At 45.1% G+C, this 19,082-nt stretch overlaps 1 protein-coding gene across 5 annotated transcripts in view; it reads right to left on the reverse strand.

Annotated features, from left to right (window-relative positions):
- TBC1D14 (TBC1 domain family member 14) overlaps nucleotides 1–19,082 on the reverse strand; it is a 94,417-nt gene that overhangs the window by 13,049 nt on the left and 62,286 nt on the right. For 4 of the 5 annotated variants that reach the window (XM_044296067.1, XM_044296076.1, XM_044296082.1 and 1 more), the window contains 2 exons: nucleotides 7,257–7,375; nucleotides 4,338–4,420 (listed from right to left, as the gene is read on the reverse strand). In XM_044296067.1, coding sequence (XP_044152002.1) covers nucleotides 4,338–4,420; nucleotides 7,257–7,375 — 202 coding nt within the window. Of the gene's footprint in view, nucleotides 1–4,337; nucleotides 4,421–7,256; nucleotides 7,376–10,628; nucleotides 10,783–19,082 lie in introns of those variants that run through there. The other variant, XM_044296099.1, reaches the window with a different exon arrangement.

Below are 19,082 nucleotides of genomic sequence, written 5' to 3' on the forward strand. Positions count from 1 at the left end.
CTGCACACCACGCGGACGGCTCATCTGAAATCAGAGATCTGGCAGTCGGCGGCTAAACAAATTTTAGCACCGATACATTCACCAATGTAAAACATATTGTCTAATGACTGTCCGGAATAAACTGACTGAGATGAAGAACACTTGGATCATCCCTTCAGATTATGATCACATGTTGAGTTAATATGCGATGGTGGAAAAAAAAAAACTAAAAACCTTTTATAGTAGATAGTCCTATGAAATTCCACTACAGAGTTATAGGGGCAGAGACTGTATCCAGCGACTAGCATCCAACTGGAAAGGACATATGTAAGCTTTATGAGGGGAATGCCATCTCATTGGCTTCTTCAGGCAACCAGTATTGTTGGCAGGGCTCTTAGCAATTCTTATTGGCTAAACAAAACTCGCCTCTCCTCATAATGCTCCTCCCAAAATACTGTACCCGGCATCCAACTGAACAGCCCCCAAACGCTAGTTGTTTTGTGGATGCTTTAAGTACTCCCTGGTAAAAGAAGGTCTGTAGATCCCCCACCTGTCACTGTGTGCATTCATCCCTATTGACTTAATATCAATCTTTTGCGTAAGTGATGAAGGACATCGGCATAAACTTCCTCTTACTCTTCTGGGTGATGATCCTTCCTTAAAGGAACACTCGGGACAAAATTTACCCCGTATGCAGGGCTCAAATGGGTGACGCATAACACAGGGATTCAAACATCACAGAGAGAATCCTCGTATAATGCACTCTCCCTCCTTTAAAGGGCATCTGTCAGCAGTTTTGTACCCATGACACTGTCTGACCTGTTACATTTGCACTTGGCAGCTGAAGGCATCTGTGTTGGTACCATGTTCATATGTGTCCGCATTACTGTTTCATTATATATGCAAATGAGCCTCTGAGCAATGGGGGCGTTGCCGTTACACCTAGAGGCTCCACTTTCTCTACAACTGCCGCGCCCTCTGCACTTCGATTGATCGGACCGGGCAGTGATGGCGTTTTTACTGCCTGGTCTTGTCAATTAAAGTGGAGAGGGCGCGGCAGTTGTAGAGACTCTAGGTCAGGGGTGCACAGCCTGCGGCCCGGCAGCCACATGCAGCCCTCGATACCCTTCTGTGCGGGCCCCAACCATCTGGTCTATGTCTTAGGGCTGCTCACATGTATTTTTTAGGTTTTCTTCTGTTAGATGAGAGTCCTGGAAGTGTAACCAGACATTTACAGGTGAAACTCGAAAAACTTGAATATCATGCAAAAGTTAATTTACTGTATTTCAGTAATGCAACTTTAAATTAGAATTTTGTGAAAAGGTTCAATATTCTAGGCTCAAAGTGTCAGACTCTAGTCAGCTAATTAAGCCATACCCCCTGAGCAAAGGGGGCCTCAAAATTGTGACTTTGGGGTTTCATAAGCTGTAAGCCATAATCATACAAATTATAACAAAAAGGCTTGAAATATCTCACTTTGCCTGTAATGAGTCTCATATGTTAGTTTCACCTTTTAAGTTGCATTACTGAAATAAATGAACTTTGCAAGATATTCAAATTTTCTGAGTTTCACCTGTATGGTATATACTGTACGTACAATATGCCCCAAGTGCAGTGTTTCAGTTAGTAATGCTGCTTTAAGTTTTATTTTCGGCTCTTGGGATTGGTTCATTCTGAAAATGTGCCCCTCAACCAAAAAAGGTTGTGCACTCCTGCTCTAGGTGTAATGGCAACGCCCCTGTTGCACCTAGAGGCTCATTTGCATATAGCAAATAATCATATTTCTCAGTAATGTGGACACATATGAACATGGGACCAACGCAGATGCCTTCAGCTGCTAAGTGCACATGTAACAGGTCAGCCAGCGTCATAGGTACAAAACTGCTGACAGATGCCCTTTACCCTATTGAAGGATCGTTGTTTTTTATCTGCAACGGACATTTAGCACCTGTCCACATCATGCAGTGATAAATGTCACTGCTGGAACCCATACACTACAATGGGAGTCCTGAGCCCCCTATTCCTCCTCACGGCACAACCAGGACAGAGTCTGAATGGCGGTGCGGTCCAGCATGTGTTGCCATGAACTGTCCTCACCTGTTTCCATCAGCCCATAGATGATAATAATAATAATAATAAATAATAATTCATTTCTATAGCGCCACCAAATTCTGAGGGTTCATGTACAAAACAAAAGACATCACAACATAACTAGCTAATATACAACAAACACTGGGAGTGAGGCCCTGCTCACAAGAGCTTACAATCTATGAACTAAGTATTAGTGTGCATGCTTCACTGCCGCTCCATTCAAACTCTTCCTCACTTTGGTCTTACAGTAAGAGTTCAAGTCACACGATCGGATGTATTTTATGGTCCGCGAAAAATACAGATGAAGTCAGTGTTGCATCCGTTTTTTGTTTTTTTTTGGGGATCCATTGTAACAATTCCTAATCTTGTCCGCAAAATGGACAAGAATAGGACAGGTTCTATCTTTTCTGCAGGACTGCAGAACGGACATACGGATGTGGACAGCACACGGGGTGCTCGCCGCATTTTTTGTGGCCCCCCCCCATTGAAATGAATGGATCCGTATCGAATCCACAAAAAATGCAGATCGGATGCGGACCAAAAATATGGTCGTGTGAATGGGACCTAAGCTATTGAGGGTCTCAGAACCCCGTAAAGTGCTTGTGGGGTCCCAGTGATCAAACATTTATCACCTGGAATCAGATTAGTGTATTGTCGGATGAAACCGCTGTTTTTGAGGGGACCGTCCAGCAATCTAATGTACATGGAGAACTCATGACTGTACCCGACAGATAGAGAGAGAAGGATGGGGCAGACTGAACTTTTTCCACCCAATCCATTTATTGACCCAGGAGATAAGCTGCTGCCCACTGAAAATATATAAAAGCATGACTAAGCCAAGCATTTATGTGCATGGGGGAGTCAGCCGAGATAGCGAGCATTCACACGACACCTATGGAAAGTGTACCGTAAGCCTCGCCCCTGATCAATGCACAATCACATAATATTCCCGGGGTATAAGTAATCATTAGGTGAAATTGACGCCTGCACTGGATTTCAGGTCGGAGTAGAGCGGAGCAGCATCAATCTGTCAGGTCCTGACATAAAGCAAGGCGTCAGAGTTCGCCCCGCAGCTTAGCATGCAGGAAATGTACACAGATAACCTACTTCTCCCAGCCATGAATAAAACATGCACATTAGAGCAAGTGTCTACACTGCCCGGCATTGATTGGGAGCTGGGTGAGTCAGCATCTGCTGGAACGGGATCGTCTTTTATTGCAGGTTACATGTTTTCAGGCTGGAAGTTAATGAATAATAGTCATCGTGGTCTTTGATTAACAGACTCCAAACCCAATTTATAGCAAAACCCCTGGTGACTTATTCGGTTTTTGTCACTTCTAAGAACCTGATAATCTGGTATCGCATTAGCTGGATTATCATATTTGAAAAAGGTAGAAAAATGGATCTTATACAAATCCCTACAGTATGAGCGTGTTCATGGTCACCACCCAATATTCTCACTCAGCAGGCCACCCACATCAAGAGAATAATTAATGTATTGTGAGAATGACTGGGGTGAACTGGCCGTTCCCATGCTTTGCGATAGTTATTTGGGTAATGTTGATATTGTGAGGGCCTACTGTATTCCCTGGGGGCTGTTAGAGGATGAAGAGCTGCACGGCAGTGCACAGAGCCTAGAGGACTCCCTTAGTACGGATCAGTACAGCTTCCGTGCACTGCCGAATCCTCCCTACGATCTAATGCTTACATAATATCTCCAAACATAGGGGGTTTAATGGAACACACCATGTTTTTTGTCTGTTGGGTTTGAACAGAATCCGGATTCCGGGACCCCCGCCAATTATCTGTTTGAGAAAGCACTGGCACTTGCAGTAGCTCAGCGCCGTACATTGTATAGTGGCTGTGCTTGGTATCACACTCCGATCCATTCACTTCAACGGGGCCAAGCTACTTCTAGGCCATGTGACCAATGTATATGACTTCACAGGGCTTAGACTAAGCTGCGAGAAGACCACGGAGCTACTGTTAAGCACCATTGCCTTCTCAAACAGCTTATTGGTGGGGTCCTGGGTTCGGAGCCCCACGATGACCTACCCAGAGGATAAAGTCTTGGGAAAATCCTTTTAAAATGTAGAATGTCTGTCTGATACGGTCTGCGGCAGGAGAGACCTCTCAGTGCCCATCATTCTGACTAGCAGCACTTTTAGGCTAGAGTTACATTGTCTTGTTTATAGCCTGCAGCTATTATGGAACTAGGACACTGGGCTGGACGTCTTTGCTTGCCCCATACATGATCAGGTATTTACCTCTCCTTTTAGCTTGGGCCACCATTTCTTCATATTCTTGTCTGTGTTTCTGGGCTTCCTCCGCTGGTTTGGCCGGAAGGTTTCTGTGGAGATTACACATATTGCTGTTTCAGTGCAAGTCTAAGTACGGACTGAAAAAAATCACTGCATAGAAGAGAACTGCTACAGAAACTAAAAGGGAGTCTGTCAGCAGGAAATGTACAGATAAACCAGGCACAGTGTCTCGTAGGGCTAGTTCAGCTGCATGTAATGATACTTTTCACTTAGTGATCTGCTGCTTCATTCTGCAGAAAAAGTACTTTTAATCCATATGCAAATTAGCAGTTAAGTGCACTGAGGGCGGGCCCAAGCCACTCTGCGCACCCTTGCCCCGCCTGCTTCCTCTGCCAACCCCTCCCTCTCCTTCTAAACTGACACGGCCAGGTTCCTGCACAGTCATCTCGTCTGGCCCTGTCTCCATGCACTGACTACCCGCTGAGCCTCTGACAGACTTGTGTTTATAAACAATAGCCAATCACAAGAGGAGGAGCTGAAGAGAACAACGGTCTCAACCAATAAAGAGAGGGGGGCGTGTCTCAGACTAACTCAGACTCCCTTTATGTACTGTAGCTCAAATGTAGTCACAGATTAAAAAGCAGTCAATCAGCAAGGTGTGAAGAAAATAAATAGCAGGTAATCATCCACTGTGCCTGCCGACTTCGATTGAATTCTTGAGCTCCTGACTGGATATTTGCTTTAATGGTTTGCTGTACAAAAGAACATTTTAACTCCATAAAAAAAAAAAAGTTTCCCAAAAGTAATCAGCTGTAATCTGTGGGAACACTTGTCAGAGGTGTTCAGTTTCTCTGCAGCGCCTCCAAAGGATAAATAAAGCATTACATGGTGTCCATTAAAATTAGATGCTGGGTCACCCTGACAGACATCCTCTGTAACCCCGGCTAACTGATCAAGATCCTAAATGAAAATCCTCTCCAGGTTATATAGTAAGCCGTTAATATTTACAGCACAACTAATAGGTAAAGGGATGAATAAAACATGCTGTCCCTTTAAAAACACGACAGTAATGTGACACCTGCAGAGAGGATATACAGCTCAGGAAAATTACAGCACCGCTTCAAATAGGGAAAACAAATGTGATCGGCTGCGGCGGGGACATTTCTCCTCATCATATAGGCCGGTCACATCCACAGTAATACAGATCAGACGGCCAATCTTTGCTCCGTGTATAAATCAATCATAGATTTACAAGACCATATCCAGACCCATTAATGTAACACTCAGTCTGCACCGACAGTAATGCAGGGCTTGGTGCAGAAAATAACCCGCCCAGAAAACCAATTTCATAACGAGAACACATCTCCGGCAGTTAAACAGAAGATTTAAAGGGGTTTTCTCATCCCAGACAATGGGGGCATATCACCTACACCAAGAGCAGAGCCCCAAATATGGTGGAGGGCGCACTGTGCAAGGGGAGCCGCCCTCCATTCATTTCTATGGGTCTTTCGAAAATAGCTGAGCTGGCTCGCCTATTTCCGTCGGGCCCATAGAAATTAATGGGAGCGGTGGCTGCGTAAGCACGGATGTCTCCCATTCACTACTATGAGGTGAAAAAAAATGGCGGTGGCTGCACCCAGGGTCCTCCGGCCACCACCTTTCCCTGCTCTGTTCTCAGACCTATCACACAATGGTGGCATATCCTTGCTATATGCTCCCATTGTCTCAGATAGGAATATCCCTTTAAAGGGTTTGGGTCACCAGACAGAACCTTTAAAAGGCTACAAACCCTTTGTAGTCAGATTATGCTGTCCCTTACTTCTTCCAAACTAACCAGAAGTAGGTGAAAATTGGAAGGGATTTTGAAGACAATATCAGACGACACAGGGTTTGTTTGTAGTCTGTTACCATAGAAACACACAGGTCTGCATGATCAATAAACACGTAATGGAATTATTATTTTTTTAACAAGATTGTTGCACAGTTGGTTTACTTTACATTTGAGAAATAAACCAAAAGGATAGAAGGGTGGACAAGCCCCACAGTTGTCCGATACTTTGTATGCAATAAAAGAGCCCGGAGTACCTGAAGAAGTCTACAAGATTACAGCGAGTGGACACCAGATCCTGAAGAGCACTACAAACCGGCCAGAAAGGCTCAGCTGATTCCTTAGAATTTCATCCACTCAGGTTGCACAGTAAAACGGTATGTGACAGCAAATACGGAGCAATGTCTGTCCCATATGGACATCCCATAAAAGTGGACTTGGGAGAAAGGGCAGCAATTCTAGCAATTCCCATGAGCAGCAATGATTTACTAAAGAGGACCTGTCACTTCTCCTGACATGTCTGCTTTAGTAATAATAATAATAATAATAATAATAATCTTTATTTATATAGCGCCATCATATTCCGCTGCGCTTTACAATTCAGAGGGTTCATGTAAAAAACAAAAGACATCACAAAGTAACCGGCTAATATACAAGATGCTACTGAAAGCTAAATCTACTGATGGTCTGTCTGATGGGGGCTGTGTAGCGAGAGAAGAGTAGAGGACCTAGAACTGAACCCTGAGGAACCCAAACATCAAGAGGAGAAGTACTAAATATGTGCCTTCTCCAAGTAACAATTCTGGTGCACTTTTTTACTTAGTATGCTGTGCTGACCACTCCTATTATTCCTCCTGGAAATGTATAACTAAAAGGACAACTGGATGTTACCATTGCACTTATCTGCACCTTTTGTCATGGTAAGAACTAGCATCAGACGGTGCAGGAGCAAGCCCCAGGGAGGTTGGGTAGCACCTTGTTGTCCATTTATTCGCTCATTACCAGGAGGATTAACAGAGAAGAGCACAAAAAACTCTTAAGAAAAGATGCCCAACATTGTTTAACGGCAAATAAAGAAACCTGATCAGGGTACTCACGCTGGCCGGTCTTCCAATATAAGGGCTGTTGTGGACAGGGGTTCAAACACAAGGCTCTTCCTTACATTCTGCTTTGGGGATGGAGACTTTGAAGCTTGTCCAATTCTGTCTTCATATTCCTGTCAACAAAAAGGTAGAAAATGAAACACGTGTACTCTTATCCGTGTCTAGAACACGATACCAAACATTCAGTGCATCACCCCTGCCCTAATATAGGTTTCCACCCAAATTCAGAACACAATGGGATTCATAGGGAATGAGCTGATGCAAGCTAAGGTGTGTTGTAGATGTAGCAGAGCTGAATGAGTTATTACACCACAAGAGATATAACTGTGACCCTGCTGCATTATAGAACTGAGGCAAAGACACGGGATGATATGACGGCCGTTCTTGTATAATATTCAATAGGTTTAGTAGTGGAGTGAATCAATATGTAACAGCATGAAAAACCGAGCCAAGGCAGATGATAAATTGCTGATATCAGCAACTAATGAATAATCCAATACTAAAAGGGTAAACAAACAGAGCAAATAATAATACTGAAAAATCATCATTTTTTTCAGACTTGTAGAGCAGAGAGGTCAATATGGGTACTTTGTCATGGCACCAGAAGACAGGGCTGCCCTGGAGGTCAGCAATGCCTAGGGTAAGGTCAATATCTCTCTATCTAATATATATATATATATATATATATATTAGTCCTAATATTTTTGCCTTACTTATATATTCCCTCCACAGACACTAATATCACAGAAAAATATAGCTACCTGTTTTAAAATTTAACTTTTACTAAATAATATTTTAAAAGAGCATCATTCCAAATATTCCATGATATTATATTTGTAGGCCAGACTAAAGATGAAGCGAAACCCACCTTTAGCATCAGGGTAACAGAAATACTTCCCCCTACATGACCCTAAGATGCTTTCTCACAGTGGGCTGCTTGTTTTGAGGACAAGGTAGATTGTCCTATAAATGATAGTGAAGATGTCCCGGGACATCTTCACTATCATTTATAGGACAATCTACCTTGTCCTCAAAACAAGCAGCCCACTGTGAGAGAGCATCTTAGGGTCATGTAGGGGGAAGTAAAGGGTTTAGTTACCAGGTAACTATAAGGATATCTAACCTTCAGATCGCACCTGTATTACATCTATCTTACAAGAACATCTTCAAATCGTAAGTGCCATTTCCTTCTCTACCTCTTACCAACAAGTATTTCTGTTACCCTGATGCTAAAGGTGGGTTTCGCTTCATCTTTAGTCTGGCCTACAAATATAATATCATGGAATATTTGGAATGATGCTCTTTTAAAATATCATTTAGTAAAAGTTAAATTTTAAAACCGGTAGCTATATTTTTCTGTGATATTATTGATGATAGCCTACCACTATAATATATGACACTCCACAGACACTAGTAATTGTCACTATGATTGTGCTCCACAGACACTAGTAACATTACACTATAGGAGGCCCCATTATGGGCGCTTTACCAAGGTTTTCTATTATCCTCACTGTTAGGGCTCATGTGCACGACCGTACCCGTTTTGCAGTCGGCAAATAGCAGATCAGCAAAACATGGATGCCGGCTACGTGTATGCTGCCACTTCTTTTTTAACTCCTGCAGAAATCTCCTATATGTGTCCACAAAACAGACAAGAATAGGACATGTTCTATATTTTTTGAAGGGCCACAGAGCAGACATACGGATACGGAGAGCACATGGCACGCTTGAAATAAATGGGTCCGCATCTGATCCACAAAAAAATAATCCAGATCCGATGCAGACCAAACGTACGGTCATATGCATGAGGTCTTATATGGTTAATGTGAATACCATATGAAAACCAAATTAAATGGTGGCAGGAACAAGCAAAAATATCTGAAATCGGCAAGATGTACACTAGGCCCTGCCCACTTGGCACACGCTGGTGGTTCTTTGGCGCCTGGAGTGGAGTGAAGTATCTTTCCCTGGCTATGTAATTGGGTTAGAGGCTCACAGAGAACAGCCGCTATTCTTGCTATACAGGTCTGTTTACTGTATGACTGTCTGGAACTTAGGTATATGACCACCAGAAACACTGGTGCCCCCTCTCCCCTCCCTGCTGGCCACCAGGGACACTCATGCACCCTGATCCTCTTTCTGCTGGCCACCAGTGACACCGTTTTCACTCTTCCAATGGGTGCCAGGGACACTGCATACCCCCTTCCCCCCTGTATGACTGTCTGGGGCATAGGCATATGACCACCAGGGACACTGCTGCACCCCGCTCCTCTCTCTGCTGCCACCAGTGACACTGCTGCCCCCCTGTACTGGGTGTCAGGGACACTGCATACCCCCTTCCCCCCCATATGACTGTCTGAGTCGTAGGAATATGACCACCAGGGACACTGCTGCCTCCCCTGCACTGGGTGCCAGGGACATTGCATACCCCCCTTCCCCTGTATGACTGTCTGGGACATAGGCATATGACCACCAGGGACACTGCTGCCCACCACTCCTCTCCCTGCTGGCCACCAAGGACACTGCTACCCGCCCTTGTCCCCATCATTTTTATTAACTCACTAGAAACTAGGAATATTTGTAATTTACCATTAGACATCAGTACATGCTGACAGATGACATGGCACACATAGGAGAATAACAAATTGGCAATACAAGGAACCGATGACAGAGTGCAAGCAGTTTTCTACTAATTACATTCTGTATCTCTACTTCCACCGAGCCGTCGCCTCAATGTATCCCAGCACCGCACCCGTCGGACAGCAAGACACCAAGAAACAGACCTTCGGCAACATCTTTCTGCTTTCACAGCTCTATTAACTATACAGGAGGCACACCGTATGTAATACACACATTATAAAAGAAACAGCTGAACCCTGTAATGGATGTAAGGGTACATTCACACCATCAGATTTCTGCATGCAGTTTTGGAAGCCAAAATCAGTAGTGGATCGTAAAAAGAAAATATGAGAACAGATACTTTTTTTTATTTTTTTTTATTCACCCCTGGTTTTGGCTTCCAAAACTGCATGCAGAAACTGGACTGTGCGGCTGCAGCCTTAAAAGTATAAAAACACTCTACTGATTATAGATAAATGGATAGATTAAAATAACCATACACAATATTATTCAGGATAAAACTGTAGCTCTAAATACATTGTAAATAATGCAATAAACATAAAAATGACAATTAATAAAAGAAAAGAAAGAAAACCGCTCGATGCCAGGATATTCTGCATCCATACCCGACAAGGTCACCTGGCATACTGGCGACACTGCACAGACGGGCCCGTAGCCAGTGTCCCACTGGAAATGTTGCAGGTTGGAAGTAAGTAACAGGCATAGTGATGCTGCACATTCACTCACCATGAAAGCTGCAGTCCCTCAGAGACCCAGAACCTGCTGCTCCATCCCAGCCGGCATCACAATAAGCCCCCCAGCATTTCAGAGAGCGGCTGCACCACAACATGCCAGGCTGCCCTCAGAGGCCCATCACGTGCATCCCTGCAGTCAGCTGCCTCCTTCCAGAGAGCAAACACAGGACTGGGAGATGGGCGAACTGCCTGCAACAGACATTTTAATCAGCTGCAGATACAACGCATCCAATCAACTCACTCCAGCCTCTCCTCACATGCCTGGCTACAGGAGAACACAGGCACAATGATGGCTCATGTCTCCAGAGACCTCATGTTACCTGACAGATGGGAGTCCCCTCTGTCAAGCAAAGCAAAGTCTGGCCTCACACTACATCTCTATCCTAGTAGAACTGCAAGTTCCAGCATGTCCTACAAATAAATGAAAGCCAAGACTGCACTTATCTGGTCTGTGATCTACCACAACCTATGGGCTTCTGAAAAACAAGAAATTTAATGAATAAAAATAAGTACACGGTTAGAGGGGAATGTATTAAGACTGGGGTTTTCTACGATGCCCTAAAATAATTAAGAGGTAATTCCAGAGCATATTCAGAAAGCGTAATATATGCCAATAAAGAAGCTGGAGTTAATTTCAGGTGTAGTGTGCGCAGTTTTATGGTGCATATATTGGTAAATGTGGTCACCCACAACACGGCCTTTTTTGTAAAAGTGTCAAGGGTGGCGGAAAAGAGCAAAAAGTCTGAGATTTCGACACTGGTTTTTCTGTGACTTTACGTTTACACGATTGGTACATTCCACTCTTAAGGGGCATCTGTCAGCAGATTTGTACTGTGGGGATTCGCTCTGGTAGTTAGGACTAGCGGATGCAGTATAGAGGCAAAGTACACAGTTCTTGAATCAAACAGCGGTGTTTATTCACACATTGGCGTATAACCAAAAGCAGGTAGCTTTGTGTTTGTTCACACACAAGGAAAGTCCATAAACAATAAAAAGTCACCTTTTCTCCTGGGTGTTAATTCACACCCTGTTAGCAGTTCAGCCTCATCAAGTCCATAGGCAGCCTGTTCGCCTTTAGAGGGGCCCGAGTCCTCCAGCCCAGCACAGCCCTCAGTTCACAGCACACAGACTCCTGAGCTCCACTGTCAGAGGGAGGTAAATCCACACACCTGGCAGTGCTGGCTGTTTTTTATGCCTGGCAAAACCCAGCCTGGAACATAGGGAGTAGTCACCCACCCAACACTTTGACTACTCCCAGTAAGAGCCGTCCCGGATCAGCTATAACAGCCATGCTAAATCTTTAGGTGTCAATTAGCAATAGCTGCTGCTGACACATAAAATACCGGCTCTTACTTCACCGAGGCCAGGAACCTCGGTGAAAACATACCTTCCATCCACGATGATTCCAGGTACCTTCTTACATACACCCCCCCCCCCCCCCTTTGTTCAACCCTGAGGGCTTGAACACCTGCCATACAGTATACCCGGGACCAGGGGCATACATAAAAATCATTGGGCCCCATAGCAAGAATCTGAATTAGGCCCCCTAACTCCGCCCATTACCCACCCCAGGCTCCTCCCCGCCACACCCATTTGCTAATAAATAAAGCGATACAATGTATAAATAACCTTTTTAAACCGTTACGGATAAATCTTTTTTTTATTATTTTTATTAGAGGGAACCGGATTCCTCTGCCTTCACTCACAGGTGCCGGGATCAGCATTGATCGTGGCACCTGAGAGGTTAAATGATGGGGCGGTGCACTGTCCCGAGTCCGAACATGGAGTGCTGGGGGTCAGTGAGGCAAGTATGGGGGTTTTTCTGGTCCTATTATGTGAGCTGATTTAAAGGTAATTGGTATTTGCTGGACCATCCCTTTAAGAGGTTTTTCATGACAGACATTGGAGGCCAATCTTTACAATATCAGTGGGAGATGACGGCGCCCAATAGTGTCCTCATCCAGTCTGACCCCCATCACCCCTAGAAGGAGCACATTAACCCCCTCACTGCTGTAGACCCCCAGGGATGTCTCCCAATATTTTATACAAGTTAGGGAAAAACTGAAATATCTATATCTATACACACGTCATCCCAACCTTGTACATTCCTCATACACTTATCTCTGCGTCCCCCCCACACAGCAGACGGAACGAGAACAATCGAGAACGTTCTCATCACTGAAAATCGCCGCTCCCTGTCAGTCTCCGGAACATTTTCTAGACTCTTCTGGAGAGGTCTCACATGCCCTGCCCCTTCATCGCGCTGATTGGCTGAGAAGTTCTCTGACTGACAGCACCCCCGCGAAAATTCTCTCTGCTCAGTGACATTACTGACAGCCGCCGCTCCTATTGGTCAAGCTTCAGACTGACTAGAAAGCTCCCGAATATTCCCAGTCGGGCTGTGTGTAATGCGGCTTTGTTATGGTCTGCTTCTGCGGGGAGCATTCGGGAACCTTCGGGATAGTTGCTAAGCGATAGGAATGGGGGAGAGTGGTGAGGAGCGCTATGATTGGTTAAAAGGTTTTACGTGTCTTCACTGTACACTGTTGCAGCGTGTATTCAGGTCAGAAAGGGGGCGGAGCCATGCAGCCTGGCCGGGCCCCTTAACCTCACAGGCCCCATAGCCAGTGCGTGGTCTGCCTATATTGACAGTACGCCACTGCCCGGGACAGGACATCCACGTTTCCTTGCAACCGGCCTGCCCTGTGGTCCACGGAGAACTTAAAGTTCTGTAAGGACAGGAACCACCTGGTGACTCCGGCATTTCTCTCTTTGGCCTGGCTCATCCACTTGAGAGGGGAGTGGTCGGTAACCAGGAGGAACTTTCTCCCCACCAAATAGTAGCAGAGAGACTTGAGTGCCCACTTGATAGCTAGGCACTCTCTCTCCACTATGCTATACCTGGTTTCGGCTGGGGTGAGCTTGCGGCTTAAAAAGACAACGTGATGCTCCTCCCCGTTGACTTCCTGAGAGAATACAGCACCGATGCCTACTTCGGAGGCATCTGTCTGTACCACAAACTCCCCATTGAAGTCGGACGACACCAAAACCAGTGACCACGCACAGGGCCAACTTCAAAGTGGAAAAAAAGTCTCTTACACCCGCTCATCCCACTGAACCATCACAGATTTTCGTCCCTTCAAGATATGTCAAGGGCGCAGCTATAGTGGCAAAGTAGGGAACAAATATCATGTAATAGGCGATCATTCCCAGGAACAACTTTACTTGCTTAGTGGTGACAGGTGGGGGCCAATTTCTATTTTTTTACTTGGGGTTTGATCACTCCGCACCCAATGACATACCCCAGATATTTGGTCTCCTCTAACCCTATTGCACATTTTTTTCGGTTAGCGGTTAGTCCAGCTTTTCAAAGGGAGTCTACTACAGCCTGCACTTTGGGCAGGTGACTTTCCCAGTCAGTACTGTGGATGACAATATCGTCCAGGTAAGCAGAAGCGTACCAACGATGTGGTCGCAGCACGATGTCCATTAGCCTTGGGAAAGTGGCGGGGGTGCCATGCAGACCAAAGGGTAACACCTTATACTAGTACGGCCCCTCCGGTGAGATGGACGTTTTCTCTTTGGCAGCCTCCGTTAACGGGTACCTGCCAGTACCCTTTGGTGAGGTCCAAAACAGTAAAAAAAAAAAAAAAAAAAAGGCTGGTCCTAACCTCTCAATCAGCTCGTCTACCCGGGGCGTCGAACTTAGATACCGTGTTTAATTTTCGAAAATGGCTCCAAAACCGCAACATCCTGTCCAGTTTGGGCATCAGTACTATAGGGCTGGCCCAATCACTTCTAGACTCCTCGATGATGTCTAGTTGCAGCATTAGTTGTACTTCCTCAGAGATGGCCTGTCGCCGAGCCTCGGATACCCGGTATGGTTTCAACCAGATTTTGGCCTGAGGCTCAGTGACAATGTCATGCTGGATTATGGAAGTGCGTCCAGGGAGGTCTGAGAGCACATCTGCGTTCCTGCTGAAGAACTCCCTAGCCTCCTGAGTCTGTTTAGAGGAGAGGCTGTCAGCAATCTTCACTGTGGCAACAGCTTCCCTTACATCAGACTTAGGGGCCGGAACCTCTCCCCCTAGAAAACTCGGCCGCAGGCTATCGTCAGTACTGGTCTGCCTATCCTTACACGGTTTGAGTAAATTCACATGGTACACCTGCTCTGGCTTCCGCCGCCCTGGCTGGTGTATCTTGTAGTTTACTTCTCCAACTTTTTCGAGTACCTCGTAGGGTCCCTGCCACCTAGCCAGTAATTTACTCCACTGTCGGTACCAGAACCAAAACCCGAACTCCCGGGTTAAAGATCTGGACCCGAGCCTGCCGATTATACACCCGACTGAGCTCGCAGAGCTGCCTCCATATGTTCCTTTACCAGCGGCAACACTGTTTCCATACAAAACACAAGTATAACGTGGCTCACCCGTGTCTGTTAGTGTGGTCAAGGTGCTCTGTTTTAACCCCATAGGGACACAGCCTTATTTCACCTTAAGGACCAGGCCATTTTTTGCAAATCTGACCAGTGTCACTTTAAGTGCACATAACTTTAAAACGCTTTGACTTATCCAGGCCGTTCTGAGATTGTTTTTTCGTCACATATTGTACTTCATGACAGTGGTAAAATGAAGTCAAAAAAATTATTTTTTTTGCACAAAATAATACCTAATTTACCCCAAAATTGCAAAAATTAGCAAATTTCAAAGTTTCAGTTTCTCTACTTCTGTAATACATAGTAATACCCCCAAAAATTGTGATGACTTTACATTCCCCATATGTCTACTTCATGTTTGTAGCATTTTGGGAATGATATTTTATTTTTTGGGGATGTTACAAGGCTTAGAAGTTTAGAAGCAAATTTTGAAATTTTTCAGAAATCTTCAAAATCCCACTTTTTATGGACCAGTTCAGGTTTGAAGTCATATTGTGAGGCTTAGATAATAGAAACCTCCCAAAAATGACCCCATCTAAGAAACTACACCCCTCAAGGTATTCAAAACTGATTTTACATACGTCGTTAACCCTTTAGGAGTTGCACAAGAGTTATTGGCAAATGGGGAAGAAATTTGAGAATTTCATTTTTTTGTCTAATTTTCAATTTTAACCCATTTTTTCCACTAACAAAGCAAGGGTTAACAGCCAAACAAGACTGTATCTTTATTGCCCTGACTCTGCCGTTTACAGAAACACCCAATATGTGGCCGTAAACTACTGTACGGCCACACAGCGGGGCGTAGAGTGAAAGGTGCGCCGTATGGTTTTTGGAAGGCCGATTTTTATGGACTGGTTTATTTACACCATGTCCCATTTGAAGCCCCCTGATGCACCCCTGGAGTAGAAACTCCCTAAAAGTGACCCCATCTAAGAAAGTACACCCCTCAAGGTATTCAAAACTGATTTTATATACGTCGTTAACCCTTTAGGTGTTGCGCAAGAGTTATTGACAAATGGGGATGAAATTTGAGAATTAGATTTTTTTGTCTAATTTTCCATTTTAACCCATTTTTTCCACTAACAAAGCAAGGGTTAACAGCCAAACAAGACTGTATCTTTATTGCCCTGACTCTGCCGTTTACAGAAACACCCAATATGTGGCCGTAAACTACTGTACGGCCACACAGCGGGGCGTAGAGGGAAAGGTGCGCCGTTTGGTTTTTGGAGGGCTGATTTTTATGGACCGGTTTATTTACACCGTGTCCTGTTTCAACCCCCCTGATGCACCCCTGGAGTAGAAACTCCCTAAAAGTGACCCCATTTTGGAAACTATGGGATAAGGTGGCATTATTTGGGGGACTATTTTTAGGGTACATATGATTTTTGGTTGCTCTATATTACATTTTTGTGAGGCAAGGTTACCAAAAATTGAGATTCTGAAATTTCATCTCCATTTGCCATTAACTGTTGAGGAACACATAAAGGGTTAATAAAGTTTGTATAATCCGTTTTGAATACCTTGAGGGGTGTAGTTTCTTAGATGGGGTCACTTTTAGGGAGTTTTTACTCTAGGGGGGCATCAGGGGGGCTTCAAAAGGGACATGGTGTCAATAAAAAAGGCCATCAAAATCGGCCTTCCAGAAACCATGTCGGTCCTTTCCTTTTGCGGCCTCCCTTTTACTGATACAGCAGTTTACGACCACAAATATGGCATTTCTGTAAACTGCAGTATCAGGGTAATAAATATTAACTTTTGTTTGGTTGTTAACCCTTGTTTTGTTACCGAAAAAAAAAGATTGAAATGAAAAAGTGCCAAAAATGGAGTTTTTGGCACAGTTTTCATTTTTTTTTTTTTAACCGTGTTAATCTGGGGGGTTGGGTCATGGGATATTTTTATAGAGGAGATTCTTACGGACGCGGCGATACCTAATAAGTCTACTTTTTTTAATAATTATTTAGGTTTTTGACTATATTATCCTTTTTGATACCCAAACATTTTTTTGGTATCTCTAAAGTCTAGGTGTCATTTTTTTTATTTATTTTTTATCTGATTATCTTATGTGGGGGCTCATTTTTTGCGGGACGAGCGGACGGTTTTTCTGGCACTATTTTGGGGGCTATATGACTTTTTGATCGCTTGCTATTAAATTTTTTGTTATGTTTGGTGACAAAAAAAAAATCTTTTTTTGCACTTTTTTTTTTTTTTTGGACCGTGTTAATCTGGGGGGGTTGGATCATGGGGTATTTTTATAGAGGAGATTATTACCGACGCGGCGATACCTAATATGTCTACTTTTAATAAATTATAGTTTTTTTGGGTGTCTCAAGTCTGAGAACCCTTTTTTTTTTATCCCATGTCAGTCCTAAATTGGGATATAAATTTAGTACTCCATGGAAGTGTGATACTCCCTGAAGCAACCAATAATGCAGAGGCCCGGATGATCGGGGCACGTGTCACATTGAGTTGTGGTGTCCTTCCGTATCCCCCTCCTGTGACACACTCTGCACCTTTTTTGGGTTCGTCCCTTCTTTCCAGTATGGGGGACCACACCTGGAAAGTGTTGGCCAGGGACGATCCGGGCGCCTCCAGTTCCCGAGGTACTCCGGCCTGCTCTTTCCCGGTCCGAAAAGATCAGGTCTTTGAGGACTGCCTCATAGAATTGGAGGAATGTCCCTGTGCTGCCAGCGCTTCGGGATAGTACAAAAGAGTTGTACATGGCAACCTGCACCAAGTAGACCGCAACTTTTTTGTACCATGCCCGGGTTTTGCGCATGACGTTATATGGCTTGAGGACTTGATCAGAGAGATCAACTCCTCCCATATACCGATTGTAGGCGACGATACAATCGGGCTTGAGGACCGTTGCCGCGGTACCTCGCACAGGGACAGGGGTGATGCCGTTACCATGAATTGTGGACAGCATAAGGACATCCCTCTTGTCCTTATACCTGACCAGCAACAGGTTTCCAGTGGTAAGGGCACGGGTCTCACCCCTGGGGATAGGTACCTGGAGGGGGAGGGCAGGGAGGCCGCGTTGATTTTTCCGCACGGTCCCACAAGCGAACGTGGATCTGGCGGCAAGGGACTGGAACAAGGGGATACTGGTATAAAAGTTATCCACGTAAAGGTGGTAACCCTTATCCAGCAGTGGGAACATAAGGTCCCACACAAGTTTCCCGGTAACACCCAGAGTGGGGGGACATTCTGGGGGTTGAATCCGGGAATCTCGCCCCTCGTATATACGAAATTTGTAAGTGTACCCTGAGGTACTCTCACAAATTTTGTATAGCTTCACGCCATACCTCGCTCGCTTGGTGGGCACATACTGGCGGAAAATGAGTCTCCCCTTGAACGCAATGAGAGACTCATCAACCGCGACCTCTCTTCCAGGTACATAGGCCTCCATGAATTTGGCCCCAAAGTGATCGATGACCGGCCGTATCTTGTACAGACGGTCATGGGCAGGATCACCTCGGGGGGGACATGCTGCATTATCAGAATAATGCAGACATTTCCGAATGGCCTCAAACCGGGAGCGTGTCATGGCTGTACTGTAAAGTGGGGTCTGGTATAGGACGTCCCCACTCCAGTACAGCCTGACACTGGGTTTCTTGACCAGGCCCATATGCAGCACGAGGCCCCAAAATGTCCTCATTTCGGCTGCACTGACCGGCGTCCAGCCACCGGGCCTGGCCAAAAAGGAGCCCGGGTGTTGAGCGACGAACTGTTGGGCGTACAGATTCGTCTGCTCCACCATCAGATTTACCAGTGGGTCACTGAAAAAATGACGAAAAAAGTCATTCAGTGTAGCCCACTGTGGAAATCTGGATTCCTGATTGGCCTACAAAATCAGGAATCACGGGCTCGTATCGCTCTGGGCTACACCAGACAAATTCACCGGCAGGGTGCTCCGGTGGATTTAACTGGTGGGCCGGGAAACCAGTACGAGCCCCAGAGCTGCTCGTACTAGGCTGGGCCACAGGGTCCCTAACATGGCGGTCCCCTTGC

The sequence above is a fragment of the Bufo gargarizans genome, chromosome 1 (genome assembly GCF_014858855.1).
Source record: "Bufo gargarizans isolate SCDJY-AF-19 chromosome 1, ASM1485885v1, whole genome shotgun sequence".
NCBI lineage: Eukaryota > Metazoa > Chordata > Amphibia > Anura > Bufonidae > Bufo > Bufo gargarizans.